Below are 23,377 nucleotides of genomic sequence, written 5' to 3'. Positions count from 1 at the left end.
TTACATCTACAACATTTATATCTATCTCACTATCTATGATGTCTTCTACTGTACAATCAGTATCTATGTTACAATTTTGGAATTCTCCCTCAACATTCATAAAATCATAGATTTGAGAATCTTGTGAAAAAATCTGCCAATATTTCAGATTATCAGGTATAACAGGCCTATGTATTACCTCTGCAGTGTACTGGTGATTGGGCTGAAAAGGTAATCTGCAAGTGCTAGCAAAAGTAGCCAAACTGTGAGCTTGCATGTTCTGTTTCCTAGGAATAACAACAAAATCAATTTCAAGAAGTTCTTTAATCAGATCTAGAACAATTTCTCTGTATTGGCTAAGTCTAGGATTATTCACAAAATACTCTCCTTTAATTTGTTTTATGATTAATTCTGAGTCTCCCATGATAGAAACTCTCTTGGCTCCAAGGTTTCTTACAATTTGCAATCCTAAGATCAAAGCTTCATACTCTGCCATGTTATTTGTGCATTTAAAGTTTAATCTAAAGGCATGACCTTCATAATGATTATTTTCCATGTTATGAATCAAAATCCTGCACCTGCTCCTAATCTATTCACTGAACCATCAAAGTCTAAGTGCCACCTAGATTCATGAAATATATTATGGCTTTCAAGTTCTTTATGTTCTTGTTTTACAATTGTGTTATTGTCTTTTCCAGTGTTTGAATTACATAAAATGAAAGAGTCCATATCAGAATGTACAGAATAAATAGGATAGTTCTGTGGTTTATCTGTACTACTGACCATATATTTCGTTAAAGTTTCTCTATAAAGCTTTTTGGGCTAACCAAATACTGAAATTGTGGCATAATACATGTCTAACTGTAGAGATCCCTGCAATTTTGCTCCCCATGAGCAAGATAATAGCATTCCATATTTTGGAGGGATATCAAAAACTACAATGTCCATGACAATACTCTTACCTGGGTATTGAACTAGAGTGACACACAAGTCTTTTATTAGGCCCAGGCATTTAACTTTACTAGAATCAAAAGAGAAAAGATCTTTGTATGGTCTGGTTATATCTAAATCCAATGTTTCCATGATTTCTTTCGGCATTAAATTCTGAGATGCTCTTGAATCTAACATAGCATTGTGTAAGATTTGATCATGAGTAGTCAAGCTAATGTAGAATGGAGGAACACCACTTTGTTCATGTTTGCCATTTACCTCAGGACCAAATATTAACTCTGGTTGGTCATCATTTAGATTAACAGAGTCTTCTCCTTCATCTATATTCAGTGTTTCAGTGATTTGGGCTTTGTAGGAATCATTTTTTATCAATTCTGTTAAAGGAACTGATATTTTCAATTTGGCAATTTCAGTTTGGATATTAAATGGAGTCTGTGTTTTGCCTAACTAAATGATTTCCTCCTTGGAAATTGGAGTTTGTGTAGTCTTTTCTTTCTTATCTTCAGTTGGTAATTCAGTTTCTATTTGGGTGTCCACTGTTTTACTATTTTCAATTTTTTGATTTGGAATAGTTTGGAAGGCAATTGAAATCTGAATAGCATTTGAAGGTTGAGTATCAGTTGATTTTTGGACATCCTTTGAAGTTTTAACAACAGCTGATTTTTGAGTATCAACTGAAGTTTTAACAACAGTGTCTGTAATGTCTACAATATCTGGACTGGCTGCAATCTTTGGAGTGAAAGTTTTTTGGGTTTCCCTAGAGAGAATTTGTATTACTTTGGTTGCAGGAGCTCCCACTGTTTTCTTGGTCTGAATTTGGACAATTTTATTAGTAGGGGCTTCTGTGTTTTTATTACTCCTAAGGTTATATTGCTTATGAACTTCATTAATGGCAAATTCATAACCTTGTCTATAATCAAAGGACTTTCCAAATTGTAACTGTAATTGTTGTAACATGCATAATTCTTGTTCTTCTTGGGTAAGAAAAATGGTATTACCATCATTTATTCCCATTAAGTTAATCTAAGTGTCTTCATCTTCTTCAATTTGGTGAGAACTTTCAACATAGTTTTCTTGGAAAGGTGGTTTAATCTATTTTTCAGGTGGCCCTTCTCTAGGTTTACCAGTGTTGGGATTCTGCCTAAAGTTTGGATTTCTTATTTGAGAACCTTGTTGTTGATTATCCCATTGTGGTTTTCTTTCCATAATTTCTAATCTATCCACTAAATTTTCTAAACTTTTAGCCAAAGTATCTATCTTAACATCTGAAGTGGATGGTTCTTCCTTAATGGTAACTCTCCTCTCATTTCTCATTCTAGCTCTTTTAGCCAACAAGTTAGCTTCTACACTAACTGCATCTCTCTGCATCTGTTCTAAAGCTAGAGGGTTTCTTTCTCTCAATTGGTAAGACATATCAGTGTCAAAACCATCAGGAAATTTGATTAGTGCGAAGTCTGGTGGAGGTTTGATATTTGCAAGGATTGCATTATAAATATTGTTAAACCTAGTACAATAGTCCTGAACTGATTCATTAGGAGCTCTTCTAATGTTTTCATATTCAGATAATATTTCTAAAAGATTTTTCTTTCTTTCCCATCTATTGATAAACAATCTTTGGAAAGTAGGTAAATCAACAATATGACTAGCAGGTAAACCTTTAAACCATTTCTTGACATATCCTGCTAGTGTTTGTGCAAATAATCATTTGTACATCTTCTTCATCAATTTCATGTAATTCAAAATAATCATTCATTTTATTTACATGTTGTTGTGCAATATATTGACCAGTACCATCAAACTGAAAGATTTTACTCTGGTAGTCTTGGGGCATGGCATGTACTTGAGCTCGTAAGGTCAAAAGAGCATATCTGGCAGCCATGGCTAAAATTCTAGCTTGGCGAGGAGGTAAAGTAGTAGTGATTGAAGATGAACTTCAAGAGCTTACAGATGAGCTTGAAGTGCTAGAAAATGTAGTTGAAGTGCTAGAAAATGAGCTTGAAGTATTTGGAGATGGAAATAAAACTCTGGGTTGAAGAGGAAGCTTAGGGATGAATGATTATGTGGAATGAAGTGTAGTGGAAATAATAAGTGAGGTGGTACTAAATAATGATGAATTTACAGACTATGAAGGAATGGTAGAAGGCTTAGGAGTAGCAGCAATTAGGGCAGCTAATTCAACTGACTGTTAAAAATAGGCTTCATTTATGTGTCTTATCAAGTTTGAGGTTAAAGCATCAAGTTTGTCAAAAGTGTCTAGAACATGTTGATCTAAATTACGATGTATAGTATTCTTCTTTGATTCAATAAATTAAATAAAAGCAAGGTCTATTACAGTATCATGGATTGAAGTTTCAGATTTGGTACAAAACAATGAATGCTCAAATGATAAAACAAATTGAAGATCCTCTAAGTTTGATAACTCTTTAGGAAGTGCATTTGCTTTGATTAGCCGACTAATGCTTTCTTGACTTTCTACTTTATTGTTTCTTCTCAAGATTTTTTCTAGATTATCAACAATTATAGTAGGGTTTGGATCTGGATGTGCCCTGGTATAGTATGTTCTTTTGGAAGCCAACATTTTAAAATTTTTATTTTTTATTTTTTAATGAAATCTTTGACAACCCTAAAATGGCCTTACGGTGCAAAGATGAAATTTAGGATTTCCTTTTAAGGTTTATTAAACTGAGGACTCGTTTCCCCAGTATGGTCACCACTATGTTATCACTCTAAAATTTCCCTAGGGTTGTCATGTTGTGTTTAAAGAAATAATAGAGGTAATCACAAACCTACTTTTGAGATCAGGATTTAGCCTTCCTAATGCTCAGAGAGGGCACTCTCTTTATGATTTAACTTTGTTGAGTTAATTGATTTTAGGCTAGTTATTTAAGCATGATTGGGTTTAAATGGAAAAGGGAAATTTATAAGGGGAGAATGATTTTTAAGGGAAATGTCTAAGGAGAGGAGTGAAATAAAGGGAAAAAGGGTTAAAATGAAGGGGAAGGGATATTTTTACAAGGGGAGAAGAAGAGGGAAGGGTCCTTTGGAATTAAGAAGGGGAAAAATATTAGGGAATGAAAAGTAATGAAGGGGTAATGAAGGAAAATTAATAAATTAGATATGTAAGGGGTTTAGTGAATGAGCTTTAGTATTCATGCCTAAAATTATATAGAACTTTTAGGGTAAATACCTAAAGTAATATACAACTTTTGTGAATGTCCTCTTTCTTTGATAATTCCTCCTGCACATGAAACATATGATTAAGCATGATGAAGGTGCATTTGAGCTAGCAACCTTATGCATTCCAAAACCTCTTTTACCTACCCTTTATTTACCCTAGCATTTTTTCTTCATTTATTGGGTGCATTTGAGCTTGCTGACCCTTTATTTCTTTTTCTTTGATAAACAAACTATCTTATTCGAATCTTATAACTTCCAATGGCTCAGATTAAATTGATGAGTTCATTATTATTTTCTACCTAACTACTGATCTGCCAAGATTAAACAATTTGGCTAGATCTTTATTCTCTATCTATCAACATGAAATTTAAAGCATGAATGAATCAAGATTAAACTATTTGACCATCATGGATTGTGGCATTTTTGACAAGCTGCACACAATCTTATTTTGCAAGGCAAAGTAAAAAGTAGTGGCATTTGAATTTGCATCACTTTCAAAATCTATTTTTTATCTCTTTTTTGTGGGGTTCATATTTTATTTTCTTTTTTGATCCTTTTCTTTTAGTCCTTTGATTTTTCTTTTAGGACTTACCCTCTTTACATTTTTTATTTTTAATATGGGAAAACATTTTGCAGAAAGCAAAATTATGTACAATATTACAAGACTAATCATAGCCAATTCAAAATTATGAATCATATTATTATAGGACCCCAATGTCTTAATAGAGGACCTTATCACTTTTTATTCTATGCCCCAATGAGCTGATAGAAAATTATATTATTTAATATAAACATTGATTTTATTTATGGTTGATATTATTTTGTCCTTAATATTTTTTTAAAATACGACATGTCAACTCTATGTCTAGCATAAAATGAATTACACATCTCCTTCATATCAATTACTTAAATGTAACATTAACAGCGAACATCTTATTATTTAATATGAACATTGATTTTATTTATGGTTAATATTATTTTGTCCTTAATAGTTTTTTAGAATACCACATGTCAACTCTATGTCTAGCATAAAATGAATTACACATCTCCTTCATATCAATTACTTAAATGTAACATTAACAGCGAACATCTTATTATTTAATATGAACATTGATTTTATTTATGGTTAATATTATTTTGTCCTTAATAGTTTTTTAGAATACCACATGTCAACTCTATGTCTAGCATAAAATGAATTACACATCTCCTTCATATCAATTACTTAAATGTAACATTAACATACGACATCTCCTTTATAATTACACCGGATAGAACTATTTATAAATGCTAATAATGGGCAAGTTACAACATGTCACCAGAGACTTGAACCCATGCACTTGGAGAAACAATTGTTCACCAAGCCACTCAAGCCAAGATCCTTTGACAATATTTTAGAACATATAATTTCTTTTTTTGTTTGTTGGGTAATGTGATTATTGAGATGACCGACACGCCTAACTTGTGGCTCGAATAGCTGTGACCCAAGGCGTCAAGCCATTGAAATCACATGGGGATTACACTCATCCTAGGAAACACTAGCCCTTAACATGACTTGATTTTTGCTCACAGAGTTTCAAACCAATGACCTTTACACCACAGAGTGCCTTAACGTAACACCCTTGGACATTTTAGAACACATAATTAATAAACATATACAAACTTAATAAATTTAATTAACAAACATATAATCGAATATAAAAATATTTCTAAATATAGAAATGTGAAATATATATAATACCAATAATAACTATAAATTAAGATCCATTTCGCCATATAAATTAAAATAATGATTCATATTTATAATATTTCATAACTTTGTATTTAAATTTAATTATAAGTATATAAAAATTCAATAAATATAAATATAAATATAAATATATATATATATATATATATATATATATATATATATATATATATATATATATATATATATATATACCAAATGTTTTCTAGACGGAATCAATCCCAACAACGAAATTATTTATTTATTTATTTATCTATTTTTTAATCAAAAAGAACATTACATCGAAATAATAAAGTCAAAATTAGAAAATAAAAATAAAAGTAAAAGAAAACACTCTAAAAATAGGGAATAATATTAAAGAATAATAATAATAATTATAATTAAAATCAATAAAATAAATTAACCAAAAGCAAAAAAATAATAAATAAATAGGGAGATTTATTTTAAAATAATAATATAAATAAAAATTAAAAATAAAAATAAAAATAAAAACAAAAAATAAAAATATAAAAATAAAATAAAAAATAAAAATAGATAAGATATCTATTTATCTTTCTATGATTCTATCTATATATTATCGATTACTTAAATGTAACATTACCATACAAACTATCGCTACGTTGAGCCGAACGCCGCTCTGCATCTGCGCCTGAGGTTTCTCGGCCCTGTGGCCACCCGAAGGCTCTCCCGAGTGGTGCATCATCCAGCAAGGAATACGCACCCCCTGCAAGCAGACAGATCGCATCACCGAGCAGGCTAGATCGACTATGCCCGTCGTGGTTTGGGTGAGCTCGATCCGGTCGAGCTAAGGCTTCTCCCATGGAGTCTTCATCGCCCTCCCCTGCCGAAGCTGAGGCCTTTGCTAAGCTTCTGAATTCTCTGCCAAAAAAGAAAGCAACAGAGGTTTCGAAATTTGTGAAACGCCTGGATGATATCCCAAAGATCTCGCTCCCTCCTGAGAAACCGATCTAGGTTGCCCTTTCTCTGTCTGAGCGTGCCTTGGTGGGACAGTTCACAGGACTCTGGCCCTCCCCCAAATCCACAGAAAGCTGGGTCGCGAGGAACTGGGTGCCGCCGATATCGGGCAAGGTCACTTCATACTTCCTGGGGAAGGGTTTCTTCCTGTTCGAATTTTCTGAAAAGGAAGATAAGGATATGATCTTCCGCAATGGACCCTATTTCATGGGCCCCCAGGGTCTGTACCTCAACAAGTGGACGCCCGACTTCGATCCAGCAGTTGATGTGCCCACTGCTGTCCCTGTGTGGGTTAGATTACCCAACCTGCCAATGCACTGTTGGAACTAGGAATCCCTTAAGCATATCGGAAATACCCTGGGTAAATTCATTGATCGTGCAAACAACAAAGATCAATATGACTGTGCTAGAATTTGTGTTGAAGTTGACCTTGAGGTTGGCCTACCTGAGGCAATAAAGATCAGAGTTGGAAGCTGGATGCATGTTCAAAAGCTGGATTATGAACAACTTCCGTTCAAGTGCAGGAAGTGCCAGGTCTATGGTCACTTCGCTAGAGGATGCCCAAAATATACTGAAGCGGAGAAAGGCAAAGAGGACAGATGGATGCAGGTTAAAAGGTCCAAAAGCAAAGCCCCTAGAACAAGAAATACTAATGGGAAAGCTCTCCAAACAGGATCAGGGTTTCAAAACCCGCACATGGAAGAGTAAGGAAATAAATTTATACAGCTAAGTTCAACAACAGAGGAAATCCAAGATCTGGAGACACAAAAGGAAGGATAGCCCCCAAAAAGAGCCCTCCCAGGGACCAAAGCAAACAGATAGTAAAGTAGACAGAATGGAAGATACACCCTCAGAAGAGGCTGAGGAAGTACAAGGCTCAGAGGACTAAGAAGAAGAAGGTGAAATAGGTGAATCGCAAACCTTGACCAAAAGATCTTTGAGGGGCCGAAAATCCGCCCGTGAGAAAAGAGAGCAGGAGACCTACAAAGACAAACTGCAAGGAAGCCAACCCACCCTCGAGAAACTCCTGGCTAAAACTCCGATGATGAATAGAAACTCGCCCCAGAGCTCTAAAGGAGCTCTCCATTCCAAAAACAAGTGATGAGGATCGTCTCCTGGAACTGTAGGGATATGGGGAGCAAAATTAAAGAAGAAGTTGTCAAAAGTTTGATAAGATCTTAATATCCTGACATACTCCTCTTCCAGGAGACTAAAATGGAGGACAAGGCCTTCCTCCATATTGGCAAAAATCTATGGAAAAGAAGTGAAGGGCAAGCTGTCTCAGCTAGGGGTGCCTCAGAAGGCCTGGGCACCCTCTGGAATGCAAACAAGTTCACAAGGGTGAAAGAGATCGCCAACACTCATTGGTTGTTCTCAAAACTGAAGCACATTGACTCAAATGAGACCCTTTGTCTCTTCAATGTGTATGTCCCAGTCAGCGCAGGAGAAAAAAAGAATTGCTGGGATTCTATTAGAGAACTGGCAGACTCTGAAGATTTAGCAAATATCATCATCGCTGGGGATCTAAATCTCACTTTAACTATGGCTGAAAAACGTGGAGGGAGCATTGTAAGGGATCCAGTGCGAGAATGGGTTGAGGATCTGCTCCAGGACTGGGACATGATCGACATCAAACCTTCGTCGGGCAAATACACCTGGTCCAACAAAAGACTTGGTCCGGGTCATATCGCTGCAAGGTTAGACAGATTTCTTGTTCAAAGTTCTTTTCTTCTTCTTGGTCTAGATTCTAGAATGCATATTCTCCCCTGTAGTGTCTCTGATCACAGGCCCATCAAGCTCGATCTTTTGGCTCATTGGGATCAAGGCCCCATTCCTTTTAAATTCAATCCCCTATGGATAAGGGAACAATCCTTTATGCATTTAGTAAAAGATACTTGGAAGCAACCAGTCAATGGCTCCATGTTCTTTGTATGGGAGGAAAAGCTCAGGAGAATGAAGGCTACATTAAAAATTTGGGTAAAATCTCTCCCAAATCCTGCAGTGGAAAGGAAGAAGTTACAAGAAAAGCAAGAAATCCATCATCTTATTTCAGAAAACGAAGAGATCACAAAAGAAATTCTCGGAAAAGAGGCGGACCTCCAGCAAAAGCTACTTAAAGCAAGCCTGGCTGAGGAAGAGTACTGGAGGACTAAATCTCACACGCTTTGGCTTAAGGCAGGCGACAGGAATTCATCCTTCTTTCATAAGCAAGCCCAAGCACGAAAAAATTTCAATTCCATCACCGAAATCAAGGAAGAGAACATCATCCACAGAGACATTCAAAGCATAAAAAATGCGGCCTTCCTCCATTTCAAAAATATATATAGTGAAATAGAGGGTCAGGGTCAAATTCCATCGATTGTAAATGAGGTTCCCACGCTGATATCTATCAGAAAGAATCAGTTCTTGGAAGTAGAAGTCACAAATAATGAAATCAAATCCGCCCTCTTCTCTATGGAGCCGAACAAGGCCCCGGGCCCAGATGGCTTTACTGCCAGATTCTTGTAGAACTGTTGGCAGATACTCGAAAAAGATTTATGCAGAATGGTTCGGAAATCTCAAACCTGTCAGAAAGTAGGGGGAAGCACTAACTCGGCTTTCCTGGCCCTTATCCACAAGGAAAGAGGCGCCAACTCCTTCTCCAGATTTCGTCCTATATCCCTTTGCAATATAGGCTATAAACTGATAACAAAAGTGATTGCGAATAGATTGAAAACAATTCTCCCTGACATTATTCCAGAGAATCAGGGAGGCTTCATTCAGGGACGACAGATTGTGGACAACTACATCCTGGCTCAAGAGGCGATTCATTCAAGCTTGGCCTGGAAAGAGAAAGGAATGGTCGTCAAACTCGATCTTGAAAGTGCGTTTGACAGGGTGAGGCATAGATTCTTGCTGGATGTCCTACACAAATTCGGGTTTGGGCATAACTTTATCAAATGGATCAAGGCTTGCATCAGTGAGCCATGGATTGCCCCTCTGGTGAACGGGAGAGCCACAGACTTTTTCAAAGCCTCAAGAGGGCTGAGGCAAGGGTGTCCTCTCTCCCCTTTGCTCTTTGTCCTCCAAGCCTCAGCTCTAAGCTTCCTCTTGAATAGAAAACAGTCAGAGCAAGAAATAATGGGAATAAACATCGCAAGAGGAGTTAAAAGCATAAATCATGCGCTGTTCGCAGATGACTCTCTGTTGCTGGGTGCTGCCTCTTTGGTCTTGGCTAAAAGATTTAAAGAAGTAGTGGACGCCTATTGTGCAGACTCAGGAAGCAAGCTCAAAAAAGGCAAATGCCATGTCTTCTGTTGGAATACCTTTGTCATAACGCCCCAAGCCATTTCTAATTGTTTTGGCTTCGCAACCACCTCTTCTTGGACATCATTCAAGTACCTGGGGCTCCCTGTCTTTCAAAAAAGGGCTCTCAACAGAGAATGGCTGCCTTTATTGGAAAAATTCAAAACTAAAATACAATCCTGGGGATATAATTGGCTCAATCTAGCAGGTAAGACAGTGCTAATAAAAGCAGTTTTGAACAGTCTACCCATTTTTCAGGCAACAGTGATGATGGCTCCCATTGGCATAATGAGGAAGATGGAGGCTTACATAAAAAACTTTTTCTAGAAAGGTGGCAAAGCTAACGAGAAGAGAATCCCCTTAATAAGCTGGAACACGATTTCTCTACCCAGAATGGAAGGCGGTTTAAATTTTAAAAATCTCAGCAATCAAAATATAGCCATGGGTGCAAAATTGGTATGGAGGATCATCGCTCCAAAACTGGGTTGGGCACAACTTGCACTGTGGAAAAAATATTATGGTGGGCAGAGAACACGCTGCTTGAACAATCCAAAGATAATTGCAGGTTCGATGATACATAAACTGTGTGAAAAAACCTCAACCATGATCAAGCAATATGCGCACTGGATTCCAGGTAATGGTCAGCGCATTCAAATTTGGGATGACAGTATCATGGGCAGTGAGCCGCTTGCTGAAGACTGATCTTTAGCCTCTCTGAAAGATTGGATGGACAGTGTAGGTATCAAAACGTTGTGGGATTTATCCCACTGGGAAAACGATGAATGGCAGCGATGGAAACACTTAGAGGTGCCACCGAACCTTGTCAATGACTATGCTGTTTTTCTCTCCCATCTGAAAGGCAAAGCCCCAATGAACAGAAGGAAAGCAGACAGCCGAGGTTGGGGCCCGATCCCTGGTAAATACACTATCTCGCAGGGATATATCCAACTCTCCCGCTATCCCAATGTTTCGATCGATCCGAGGCCCTGGTAGGGGATCTGGTCAACAACAACGCTGCCCAAAATTGACTCCTTCTGTTGGCTATTATGTCATCACAGAATTTTGACAGAAGATAGGCTCAGGAAAAGAGGATATTTAGGGCCATCTCGCTGCTCGCTGTGTGAGGAACAAGAGGAAAATGCCTCCCACATGATGCTGTCCTGTAAATTTGCTGCAGATCTGTGGAAGGAGGCTTTAGGCCCATGGAGCATGAATTTCGCCCCTCTCAATCACTGCTCAGAACTGTTCTCTAATTGGAAGCGAATGTACCCTGGTGGCACTGCTCAGAACCCCCAAATCAAAGATGCATGGCTTGCCCTGCCCAAATTAATCTGCTGGCATATCTGGCTGGAAAGAAACCAAAGGATTTTTAAGGATAAGAAGAGCGCTTCTAAGATAACCTAGGTAAAAATTAAAAGCCACCTCAAAGATTGCATGGGAGACCAGATTGACATGACGGATCTCACTGAACAAGAAATAGTTTGGGGAGCCTCCCTGGATCTCCAATTTTCAGATAAAGTAAAGGCCCCCGCTCCCCCCCTAAAACCTTGGCAAATCTGCCTTAAAGACACAGAATTTGCTGAATTTTGCATCAAAAAGGCGAGGAAAGCTCTCTTTTTTGACGGTGCAGCTAAAGGCAATCCAAGCAAATCTGGAGCTGGTGGTGTTATCAAAAGTGCAGAGGGCAGAACGGAAGTTAGATACGCTTGGGGAGTGGGCATTAATACCAGTATTCAAGCTGAAGCATTAGCTCTCCTCCAGGGACTCAAGGTGCTCAAGACCTTGGGGATCAAAGATGCAGTTGTTTTTGGGGACTCTCAGACTATTATAAAGGCCATTGTGGACAACTCTTATCCCTCAGATTTAAGACTATCTAGATTGCTGAGTAGAATTAACTCTCTGACATATTCCTTCCAGAATTTGGAATTTCTTCACATAAAGAGGGATAACAACAAAGAAGCAGATGCCGAAGCCAATAAAGCGGTTCTTCTTCCTCTCGGAAATTATATAAGAGACAGAGAAGAAGGTTGGGATCCCATCCCTTAGCTGTCCGATAAAAATGTTTTACTGTCTTCTATTAAAGCAGTTTGTTTGCATCTATAAATTAGGAAAGATAGAGAAATCAACAAGAAATATAGAATGCAAAATTTGCAGGATCATGAGGAGGATAGTTATACGGTTCCTGGATGACGCGAAATCTGAGCCCTTCCTCCCTTTTTGTAACCTGAATTGAGGCATTTCAGCCAAGAAGTAATATATCAGTCTAACCGTTCCTGTTGAAAAAAAATAATGTAACATTACCATACAACATTTCTATATATTATCAATTACTTAAATGTAACATTACTAGACAACATCTCCCTTATAATTACAGTAGATAGAACTATTTATAAATGTTAATAATGGGCAAGTTACAACATGTCACCAAAGACTGGAACCCATGTACTTGGAGAAACAAATTGTTCACCAAGCTACTTAAGCCAAGATCTTTTGACAATATTTTAGGACATATAATTTTTTTGTTTTTGTTTGCTAGGTAATGTGATTCCTGAGATGACAGACATGCCTAACTTGTGGCTCGAATCGCTATGACCCAAGGGTGTCTAAGCCATCAAAATCACATGGGGATTACACCTGTCCCCGGCCACACTAGCCCTTAACATGACTGAATTTTTTTCCACGGAGTTTCAAACCGATGACCTTTACACCACATAGTGCCTTAACATAACACCATGTCTTTGTCTACTTTACGCCATGTGGGTATTTTAGAACACATAATTAATAAACATATACAAACTTAATAAATTTAATTAACAAACACATAATTAAAATTAAAAATATTTCTAAATATATAAATGTGAAATATATATAATATAAATAATAACTATACATTAAGAGCCATTTGAGCATATAATTAAAATAATGATTCATCTTTATAATATAACTTTGTATTTAAATTTAATTAATAAGTATATAAAATTCAATATTTATAATAATTTTTTCGATACCAAATATTTTTCATATAGATTTTAATATCGTAGTTTTTGGAACTACTTACTATGGTTCATCATCATGACATAGATGGATCACTTAAACTAATAAATAATAGATATGCAACGACTTGTCAAAGTTTTTATTTATGTTATTCGAATTCAAGCTTCTAAGATCCATATCATAATGTATAAAATGATGATGATGATGATGGTTAACGTCCATTGAGACCAAACATTGGTCTATTGGACCTAAAGAAACAAATTATTTATTTTGATTTAAGATTTTATCCCTATGCTCAAAAAGCTTGGAGAGAAGCCTCCCGAGCTCACTATAATTTTGACATTGTAAAAGGCTAGGAAGGTTAGTATTGTAACAAAGATTGTGAAACTGAGATCTAATGTGGTTGTATGCGGGGCACTCTAAGAGGAAGTGGTTTTCATCATCGATGTTCCTATTCTCACATATATGGCATATCCTTTTCATCCATGGTGTTTTAGGAACTGCCCAACGACCTATTTCACTATGGAGCTCATGAGAATTCGTTATAATCTATGCTATATTAATTTTCTTCTTTGAGCTAGTTAAAATAGAGAGATACTTTTGATCTTCTAGGGTGGGGTTGATATTTTTTCGGGAAGAAATCACATTGAAAATTTTGGTCAACGCGTTTAGAACCAACAAGTATGGTTCATCTTCAAGACACAATCAAAATAATGTATTTATCTATTTTTTAATTAAAAACCTTAGATCGAAATAATAACGTAAAAATCAAAAAATAAAAATAAAAAAAATCTAAAAATAGAAAATAATATCAAAAAATCAATAAAAAATAAAAAAAAAATTATAAAAATAATAAGAAATAATATTAAAGAATTAAAATAAAAGAAATAAAAACAAAAATTAAAATTAAAAATCAATAAAAAAATTAACCAAAAATATAAAAATAATAAATAAATATTGAGTTTTTTAAAATAGTAATATAAATAAATTAATAAAAATAAAATAAAATAAAAACAAAAATTAAATAAAAATTAAAACAAGATAAGATATCTATTTATTCTTCTATGATTCTATTTATATATCATTAATGCTATGCATATTTGTTAAATATTAAATTATAAAAATAAAATTATATTCACATATATGTTACTATGATGATGATGATAGTGGTTACTGTCCACTGAGACCAAATTGGTCTATCAGACCTATAATTTTCCTAGTTTTTAATTGTTTGGGTCCTTGTCTTTCTTGGCGAGATTGGTGCTATAACTTTCTTTTTTTTCTCTACGGTCTTCCAATTTCCTTTATCTTGCGTCTCCTTCATCTCTTCTGGTTCTTGGGACATTGGTGTCTTAGCTTCGCGATCTATTGTGTTCGTCCTTTTGAAGATAGTCGGAGAAGAAGTTTGGTCTAGGAGATCTGTTTTGCTGTTAAATGAAGATTTATTTTGTGCGGTATTCGAATCCTCATGACGGTTGATGCTTGAGGGGCTGTCGAGTTCACTTTTTTGTTGTTGGGCGGGGCTTTCTCCCTGCTTGTCTTGAGAGTTGTTTCTTTCTTATCCGATTTCTTGTGATTAAGAGTTTTCTCTAGAGTATTCTTCTTTGATGACAATGTAGTGTTTTTTTTGTGCTCCTTCCCAACATGTAGATCTGTGGTGGTTTTTTCTAGCAGAATTTTTTTGGGAGGCTTTTGGGCAATTTTTGGCTAGATGGCCTGTCTTAAAGCAGGATCAACATCGGAAGAGGACACTTTCATAACTGAGTTTCTGGCTCCACACATAATCTTTACTTGTTAGATTTATTTTCGCTGGGAATATGGCGCTGAAGTCCATTTCCACACAAATGCGTGCATAGGTGGTTCTGGCATATTCCTCTGTTTCTGGGCACCTGTAGTAAAATTTCCCAATTGCATTTCCAATGGCTTTTAGCGAGGAGAGATTCCAGAGACGCAAGGGTAGGCTTGGCAATCTCACCCAAACTGGTGCTGAGGTTATGACTGCTGTTGAGGGATTGAATAGTGGGTTCCATGGCTTCATGAATAGGCCCGAGTTTTCCCAAAACCAAGGACCGAAATCTAAAATACATTGTCTGCTTTCAGGATTTTCAAAATCTACTATAAAGAAACCCCTAGCACAAGGGTAGATATTAACTTCATCAGAAATGACATGCTTCCATACCTTCGAGATATAGAGATGTAAAATTTATGTAAATATAAATAATAATATTAAAAACCATCACAAATACATGTTAATTATAGATCTAATAAGGTTGAAGAAGAATTAAATCTCAAAAAGAGATTTTCACTAAAAAAAATTGCATTTTGAAAGATTTGATCCCTCTCATAACTTGGTAGATAGATCTAGAATTAAAATAAACCTATGCTAATAATTAGTTAAAATTAAGATTATTTGAATGATGTCTAAATTAACTTTATTATTATAAAATATTAAATTAATTAAAATTAAAATTATTTGAGTGATCTCTAAATTAACTTTATTATCATAAATCTTAAATTATTATTCAAGTTAGTGTTTAGCCAGACTTTTTTTTAATTTATAAGAATGGATAACTAATTAGTGTAATCTCAGTTAATTTTAAAATTCAAAATATATTAATTCAAAAATATATTTAACCCATGAATTGAATATATCAATAAATTATGTCACTTTAAATATATCTACCTTTCTAACTTTATTATAATAAAACAAAATCTTTTAAAACAAAAACTTTTAAAGAAAAACCAAAAATACACCCAACTACCCAACCTGTGAACTCAATTGTAACTTCACACCTACCTAAATAATAAAAACTTTCCAATATCATTCCACTAATAGAATACCTAAAAGTTAGGAAAAGTGCCTCTTAACCATGGACAAGAGGAATTGCCTCCACTAATAGAATATCTAAAAGTGAGGAAAACTACCTCTTAACCATGGACAAGAGGAATTGCCTGGGTGGGTTAGGGTAATTTTTTTTAATAAATTTGGTAAAAGTAATGTTTAAATCATGTTTTTGAAGATGTCAAATCATGTTTTTGAAGATGTCAATAGATGTAGCACCATCAAAAATTTATAAATACCCAAAATTTTGAAATTTAACAACTTTAATTTAAATTTACAAAAAACCTAATCAAAATTTATCAAAATATTACCAAAATTTTCATAATTTTCGGAAAAAAAAACAGTGCAGTTCTAACTTAACCATTCCTTTCTAACTTAACCATTCCTGTTATTACTCTCTTCATAAATAAAATAATTATTAAACATATAACCATCCCACTCATGGAACCTCTAAAGGTTAAGGAAAACTACCTGTTAACCATTCCGGTTATTACTCCCTTCATAAATAAAATAATTATTAAAAAAAGCGTTGAGGAATTTTAGCGAAACAAGGAAGAGGTACCTTCGTTGATCACCTAAGGGATAAATAGAGCATTCGGGCAATACCCTTTCACAATGCATCTAAAGGGAAGGAAGAGTGGAGGTGAGAAAGAAGAGCTTGGTCAAGGAAGAGGAGAAGCAAAGGATTCAAGGACGAGGAGGAGCTAGCAATAGGATACGAGCTTTCCTGGACCCAAACATCAACTTTAATTGCAGGAGCTTCTGGTCTTTTCTGCATGCCATTTCATCTCTGTTAGCCTCTTTTTCAATTTTATATTGGGTTTCCGTTTCTCCTTTATACGCTCTGGGGTTTGTTTGTTGGGTCGTTCCGGGGCTGAAACTCAATCCGTTTTCTCACACCTTATCGAAGTTTCGTTGGAGAAAAACTATCGTTGGGTTTTGGCATGTCATGATCCATGTTACCCTATTTTGTTTTTCTTCAAATCTGATCAGAGATGCTTGCTTACTTCGATCTCTCTGTTCCGATGTCTGTATTGATCCACTTTAGCTTTCCTGATAAGTGGGCACCAAGAAAACTCCCAAGAACGACCCCTATTTTGAAGGTCTGAATTTGTAGAGAAATACCAGGGTGTTTGCGGTGGCGAGGGCCCTGCTGATTTATCTTACACTCTTTCGTCGACTGGATACCAAGGAAATACCCTTTCTTAAACGGAGAGAATCCCAGATTTTCTGATTTGTCTTGTGTAAAATACCAATTCTAGCTATTTCTGCCAATTGGGTTTTTCTCTTGCGCGTGCTCCCCTGATTCCAAAATTTCTGGCTCTTTTACTGTACAAGAATACAAATTCTAGCTTTTCCGACTTTGTCATCCTGTTTGGTAACTATGAACCCACAAAAATTCCTTACTGTGAAACCAGATTAATTTTTTTATCAAATTGTGAGAGGAGTTGAAATTTGGCATGTCATGATCCATGTTACCCTATTTTGTTTTTCTTCAAATCTGATCAGAGATGCTTACTTCGATCTCTCTGTTCCGATATCTGTATTGATCCACTTTAGTATTCCTGATAAGTGGGCACCAAGAAAACTCCCAAGAACGACCCCTATTTTGAACGTCTGAATTTGTAGAGAAATACCAGGGTTTTTGCCGTGGCGAGGGCCGTGCTGATTTATCTTACACTCTTTTGTCGACTGGATACCGAGGAAATACCCTTTCTTAAACGGAGAGAATCCCAGATTTTCTGATTTGTCTTGTGTAAAATACCAATTCTAGCTATTTCTGCCAATTGGGTTTTCCTCTTGCGCGGGCTCCCCCGATTCCAAAATTTCTGGCTCTTTTCCTGCAGAAGAATACAAATTCTAGCTATTTCCGACTTTGTCATCCTGTTTGGTAACTATGCACCCACAAGAATTCCTTACTGTGAAACCAGATTAATTTTTTATCAAATTGTGAGAGGAGTTGAAATTTGGGCAGGCTAAGAATCAAACCCTCAAGATCCGTACGTGGCCGGTGGGTGTGCTGTATGCCCTCTTCATGATGGGTTCCTTAACTGGGCTGGTATCAAGGTGTGGATTGCTATCCCCCCTCCCTCGAGACACATGTTTGGCTGAAGCCTTTTAGTAATTGCCAGTCAACCTCAACACCCGACCCTGATACTTTTTTGAAAATTGGGCGGTCTGGGAATCAAATTCATGACATGCCCCCGCATAGTGGGTTATTATACCATTTAGCTACATGATGTTTTCATGTCAAGCATCGTTACTGTGGGGTTGCAATTTGCGACCAAAAGGATCGATTGTTGTTGATTCTTCTACTTTGTTCTTTGTTTGTTTTGTTTGATCCATTCCACCCTGTTCAATCATTTGATCATTCAAGTAAATAAGCCGGGTATACCCTTAAGATTTCATGTAAAAGCCCAACAAGTCTCTCCTGTCTAGAATTTAAACACTTATCAGCCAGGATTTCAAAGGGTTATAGACTATAGCCAAACTAATCTCTTGTAAAGCTTACAATGCCTGACTTACTATGATGTCTCGCTAGAGCACCTGCTAAATTTTGAATGTTGATAAAAAGAGATGAATGACTCTGATGACTTGCCAGGGTTTCTTGTTAAGATCTTGCCCCTTAAAACTAATTGCTGACAAAAGTTTGCGTTCAGAATAAATTAGGATTTTACAAGGATCAGCTAACCATTGAATTAAGCATAAAATCCCAACAACCCTTTGTTTCACAAAAGCAGATTAACCATTCGATCACATTTAATCTGATAGCGATTTTTAGAGATTGTTGTTGCAGAACATTGTTCAGCTTTTTAAATCTTGTCATTGTAAATTATGTCTACTGGGCTTATAGGAAACTTCACGGTCTAACAGTACTCGTTAGCTAATTTTTTGCCATGGATTATAATGCCAGAAGATACCAAAATCATGTTCCATCTTTTTCCTGGTATAAAGATAATGTAGTCTTATTTTGGATACCACGAGGTCGTAAATCCTATTTCTGCCAGTTACATCTGCCATTCATTATAAGTCACATGTTCCTTTTTGCTATTTAAACCAGTCCATAGGGCCTTGGTTTGAAAACGCTCCTTGGCAACACTATGCTGTGAACATTTACTAGATTTTTTTTTTTCTGCCTGGACGAGTACTTCCAAATTTGATGTTCACTTTTACCACATCATTCGTGTTTTGTTTGTTCTCCATTGAAATTTTGAAGTATAGTGTTGCATGTTTGTGTTTGCTGTTAAAATTTTAGAAGTAGTTCTCAATCTCATCTTTCTTTGTTGCATTGTGTGCTTGATAACATGTACTTGGCCTCTACTCCTTCCACGGGCTCAAGTGCAGGCTTTTAAGACATTCAAATATATCTACCATGGAGCGTAAGTAGGACTCAGAATTGTATTTGTCAGTGAATGGAATTTCCAAACTAAATTCTTGAATTCATTTGTTGCGGAATCTGAGGTCTTGCAAACTATTTGAGGATCTGGCTTCTAAATCCCGTCACTGAAGAAATTTAGTTAAAGCTACAACTAACTTTCCTGTAGAAGCGGATAGTGATTTTGCAATCTTCTTCAGCGGCTTAAAGTTAAAGAATAAATTCTGGGTGACCTTTTTCTTGGTAAGCCATCTACCTAAAGTTAAATGGTCTTGATTTTTAAGGAAATCTAGTGGTTTAGTGCAGCAATAGAATTTTAGTCATTTCAAGTCTAGACTTTCCAGCTGTTGTTTCAAAATGGTATTCTTTCTCTATTGCTTTTGAAATATGAATGTCTGTTGATTTGGAATATCAGCGTCACACAAAGTAGTGGACTTTAAAACACCACTGCATAATTTTCTTGTGTAGATCTGTTCAAAGAAAAGTGGGCAGGGTGTAGAATGGTAAGGGTAGTTAAAGGGTTCTGAGGACTAATTAAGTAGTTCAGGTTTCCAAACATGTACATATCAGTTAAGAAGAAGATAAATTTAACTTGATTAAGCTCCTGCAGGACCATTTGACTCCTAGTTCTAGACTCGGAACTATAAAGTCTCACAACTAAAGGATATGTTGTTCATAAAGTTGTAATATGTTGTTCATAAAATATTTCACAGCTCTTCCCACAAATCAAATTGCTTGATTGTATTTTTACACTTGTTCAGTTAATAAATAAATATGCCAGAGGATATGGAGCAGTGCAACATCTTCATTCCACGTAAGGCTAGGAAGTGTCATCATCCCTATGATAGTCCAAGAAACCAAAATCCTGAAGAAAGCACTTCAGAAGATGGAGAGATGGAAGCTAAGAAGAAAGAGTGGGATGCTGCTAGGTGCCCCATCTGTATGGAACATCCACACAATGCTGTCCTCATCATGTGTAGTTCACATGACCAAGGTTGTCGATCATACATGTGTGACACTAGCTATCGCCATTCAAATTGCCTTGATCAGTACAGAAAACCAAGAGAAAACTGCAGGAACAATGCTACTCAAAGTGTTGAACCGTTGGGATTGAGATCACTAGAGAACTTCCATGACGATGCAAGGTTGGGTGGGCCAAGAAGGAGTACAGTAATTACAAGGTCTTGGCGATCACGTTCAAGGGGATTCCAAGAAACGCGGGGATTCCAAGAAACACGAAATAGGAGGGTCACACATGGCTTGTTTGAGTTGCATTCTAATACGAGGCAAGATAGATTATCAAGAGATAATGCAACAATAGGAGAAACAGAAATTCAGGAAAGTTTACCAGGTCATGGCAATGAAATTGAAGCAACTGCAAATGGTGTGGTGGCGCTGAAATGCCCTCTTTGTCGAGGTTCAGTGCATGGTTGGAAAGTTGTAGAAGATGCTAGACATTATCTCAATTTGAAGGTGCGGAGCTGTTCTAGAGAGTCATGCTCTTTTACTGGTACATATGAAGAACTTCGAAAACATGCAAGAAGTGTGCATCCGACAACAAGGCCAACTGATATTGATCCTTCTCGCCTGCATGCGTGGCGGCAATTAGAGCGTCAATGTGATTATGGGGATGTGCTCAGTACCATTCGTTCAGCCATGCCAAGTGCAGTTGTTATTGGGGATTATGTCATTGATAATGAAGATGATATCCATCTTGATCGGGACAGTGAAAGGGAAGCATTGGGTGCACAAGAACCATGGTGGACGACTTTCTTCTTATTTCATATGATCAGTCCCATGGCTTCTATTGAAGATGCTAGAGGATTGCCAGCAAGATGGAGGGGTTCAAGGAGACAGCATGGATCTTCTGGTATGCATAATAACCATCCAAATTTGTGGGGTGAAGACATTTTGGTGTCTCAAGACACTGATAATGTATCTGGTAATGGTCACTCTGGACGGAGGAGGAGAAGGCGATTAAATCGACCTAGGCCTGATGGTGATATGCCATAAGGTTTATTTCTGATTTAATAGATTGTTTGAAATAGCCATATAATGTGGTTGCTGCTGCAGGCCGGTGGAAGCCTTGTTCATCTATTGTACATAACAATCCATTTATTTTCAGTATTTGCATTTCTGATTCTTGCAATAAAATGTTAATTGGTTATTTTTCATGGTTATAATGATCAAAACAAACCTGTATATGAGCTTCAGTTGGTTTTTGTTGTAGAGTTTTAACATCCTTAGGTATTGCATAAAGTACGATACTTTTGGCCTTATGGTGGCCAATTTATACAGTTAATAAATATTAAGAGAGGTTAAATTGCAGCTCTGTACTTACAGGCTTCTCCAATTCACATGCATCATGCATAGCTTTCTTGTGGCTGCTAACTGAACCTTGACTATTACTGATCTGTTCTAACTTCTGCATTGGTTCTCTAGTGCTCTGTTGGCAGCTGGTGTGGACCTCCCAAGCCATGGTGAGAAAGTGAGTGCCTATAGTTATTTTTAAGCCCTGAGCTTTGCCAGCTTCCCTCTATGGACAGTGTGCCTTTTGCTCCGTAAATAATTGTCTCACCAGAATTTTATCCGATGACACAGCTAGTCTGATTCTTGGCAGCCTCATCTTTTGAATTGAATGTGCAACATTTTGTGCCTGGTCAAGTAATAAGTGGTTCTTTTGAAATGATTTGAAACAACACCTGATAATATGACATCAGTTTGTGATTTAGATTTCATCCAGCAGTGTCTCTGATTTCTCATAGGGTTAAGAGAGGAGAAAAACTTGGGAGGTTTGGAAGAGTTGAGCTGCTGGTCGTAAGGGACATGCCTCCAAATTTTTAATTTGTTGATTGTAAAGTTGATTTTAATTTGAATCATCATTAGCTTTTCTATTATGACTGTTGATTAATATTGTGAGAACACAAAATTCTGATTGTTGCAAGTTAGTGAATAGTGTGAGATTATAGAATTATATATTGCAAGTTACGGGAAATTGATGATTTTTGGGCACACACTGCATTGCATGCCTCAATTGGTATCAGAGGGGATACCTTAGGGCAGAATTTGCTATTAACACTAGGGACAATTATGTTGTTTTTTCTTTTAAAGAAGCAAACAGATATTTTGTGTATGTTGGTTTCGTATTGACTATAGTGAGAGAAATGTATGAGAGAAGTGTGAGACACTCTTACTTGGAGCTCCTCAATGAAGATTTTTGAGTTAGTGTTAGGGGTTGAATTGTTTATATGAGCGCCTGCAAAATTGTGGAATACAGGTCTAGTAAAAGTCATCTGTTAAGATCGATGTATCATTGTTTGTGCTTTATCCAAAGAAGATTGAGTGGACTGATCATGTTCATGATTGTAAATTTTTGAATTGAGTTGAATTAAAGATCTATTTAGTATTTAGAGTTTATTGTTTGTGTAAATGGAGAATCTTGGTTGTTTGTTACCTTCACGTAGGTGTTTCAGTATTTAGTAAGAGTACAATGAAAATAAATCAAGACTTGAGGTATGTCTGAGAGTTGTCCAAAAAGAAATGATGATTTGAGGTTGTGACAGTTGTCCAAATTGCAAAAGCTGACTGAGAAAGCTCTAATAAGAGTGTTCTAGAAGTTAAAGCAGGCATTGGACACGATGATTAAGACGGGCAAAAAGAAAAGAAAGCCCGGAAGATATGTTTCACGATCATGTAAGGGTGAAGACAAACACTGTGAATAGCCCGACAGAAAGCATTGTAGAAGTGAAAGAAGACATTAGACACACAGGCTAATGAGAAGAAAAAAGTGCCCTGAAAATATGATTTGCAACCATGTAAAGGGTGAAGACAAATATTGTGAGCAACATAACACATGTTGAGAGGATGCTAGAAGAGGGGCTATTTGATGAGGTGCCATCGAAGTAACACCAACGATGGAAGTACCTACAGGGATTAATGACTTCCTTTGAGATTGTGATGGCTATTTCATGTGTGGGAGTGGAAGGCAATGGTAATATTGGTGACTTAGAAATTCAAGACCAAAGAGTCATGCTCTTGTATAATCTGGAAA

General features: G+C 36.4%; 1 protein-coding gene across 3 annotated transcripts; it reads left to right on the top strand.

The window, feature by feature from the left end:
* Positions 1 to 16,552: 16,552 nt before the first annotated feature.
* On the top strand, positions 16,553 to 21,493 carry LOC149225675 (uncharacterized). Of its 3 annotated transcripts, XM_089377259.1 has the most exons (3): positions 16,557 to 16,715; positions 19,296 to 19,569; positions 20,088 to 21,493. In XM_089377259.1, exon 3 carries the CDS (start codon positions 20,101 to 20,103, stop codon positions 21,337 to 21,339), a length of 1,239 nt encoding a protein of 412 aa, XP_089233385.1. In that variant the 5' UTR covers positions 16,557 to 16,715; positions 19,296 to 19,569; positions 20,088 to 20,100; the 3' UTR covers positions 21,340 to 21,493. The 3 variants fall into 3 exon arrangements, with proteins under 3 accessions (XP_089233384.1, XP_089233385.1, XP_089233386.1); XM_089377258.1 differs by having other exon boundaries at positions 16,553 to 19,569; XM_089377260.1 differs by lacking the exon at positions 19,296 to 19,569 and having other exon boundaries at positions 16,564 to 16,715.
* The last annotated feature ends 1,884 nt before the right edge of the window (positions 21,494 to 23,377 follow it).

This window comes from Pinus tabuliformis, chromosome J, assembly GCF_031772625.1.
Source record: "Pinus tabuliformis cultivar Carrire ecotype Pingquan chromosome J, CPIR1, whole genome shotgun sequence".
In the NCBI taxonomy this organism is placed as follows: Eukaryota; Viridiplantae; Streptophyta; class Pinopsida; order Pinales; family Pinaceae; genus Pinus; species Pinus tabuliformis.
This window is presented reverse-complemented; position numbering and strand designations above follow the sequence as displayed.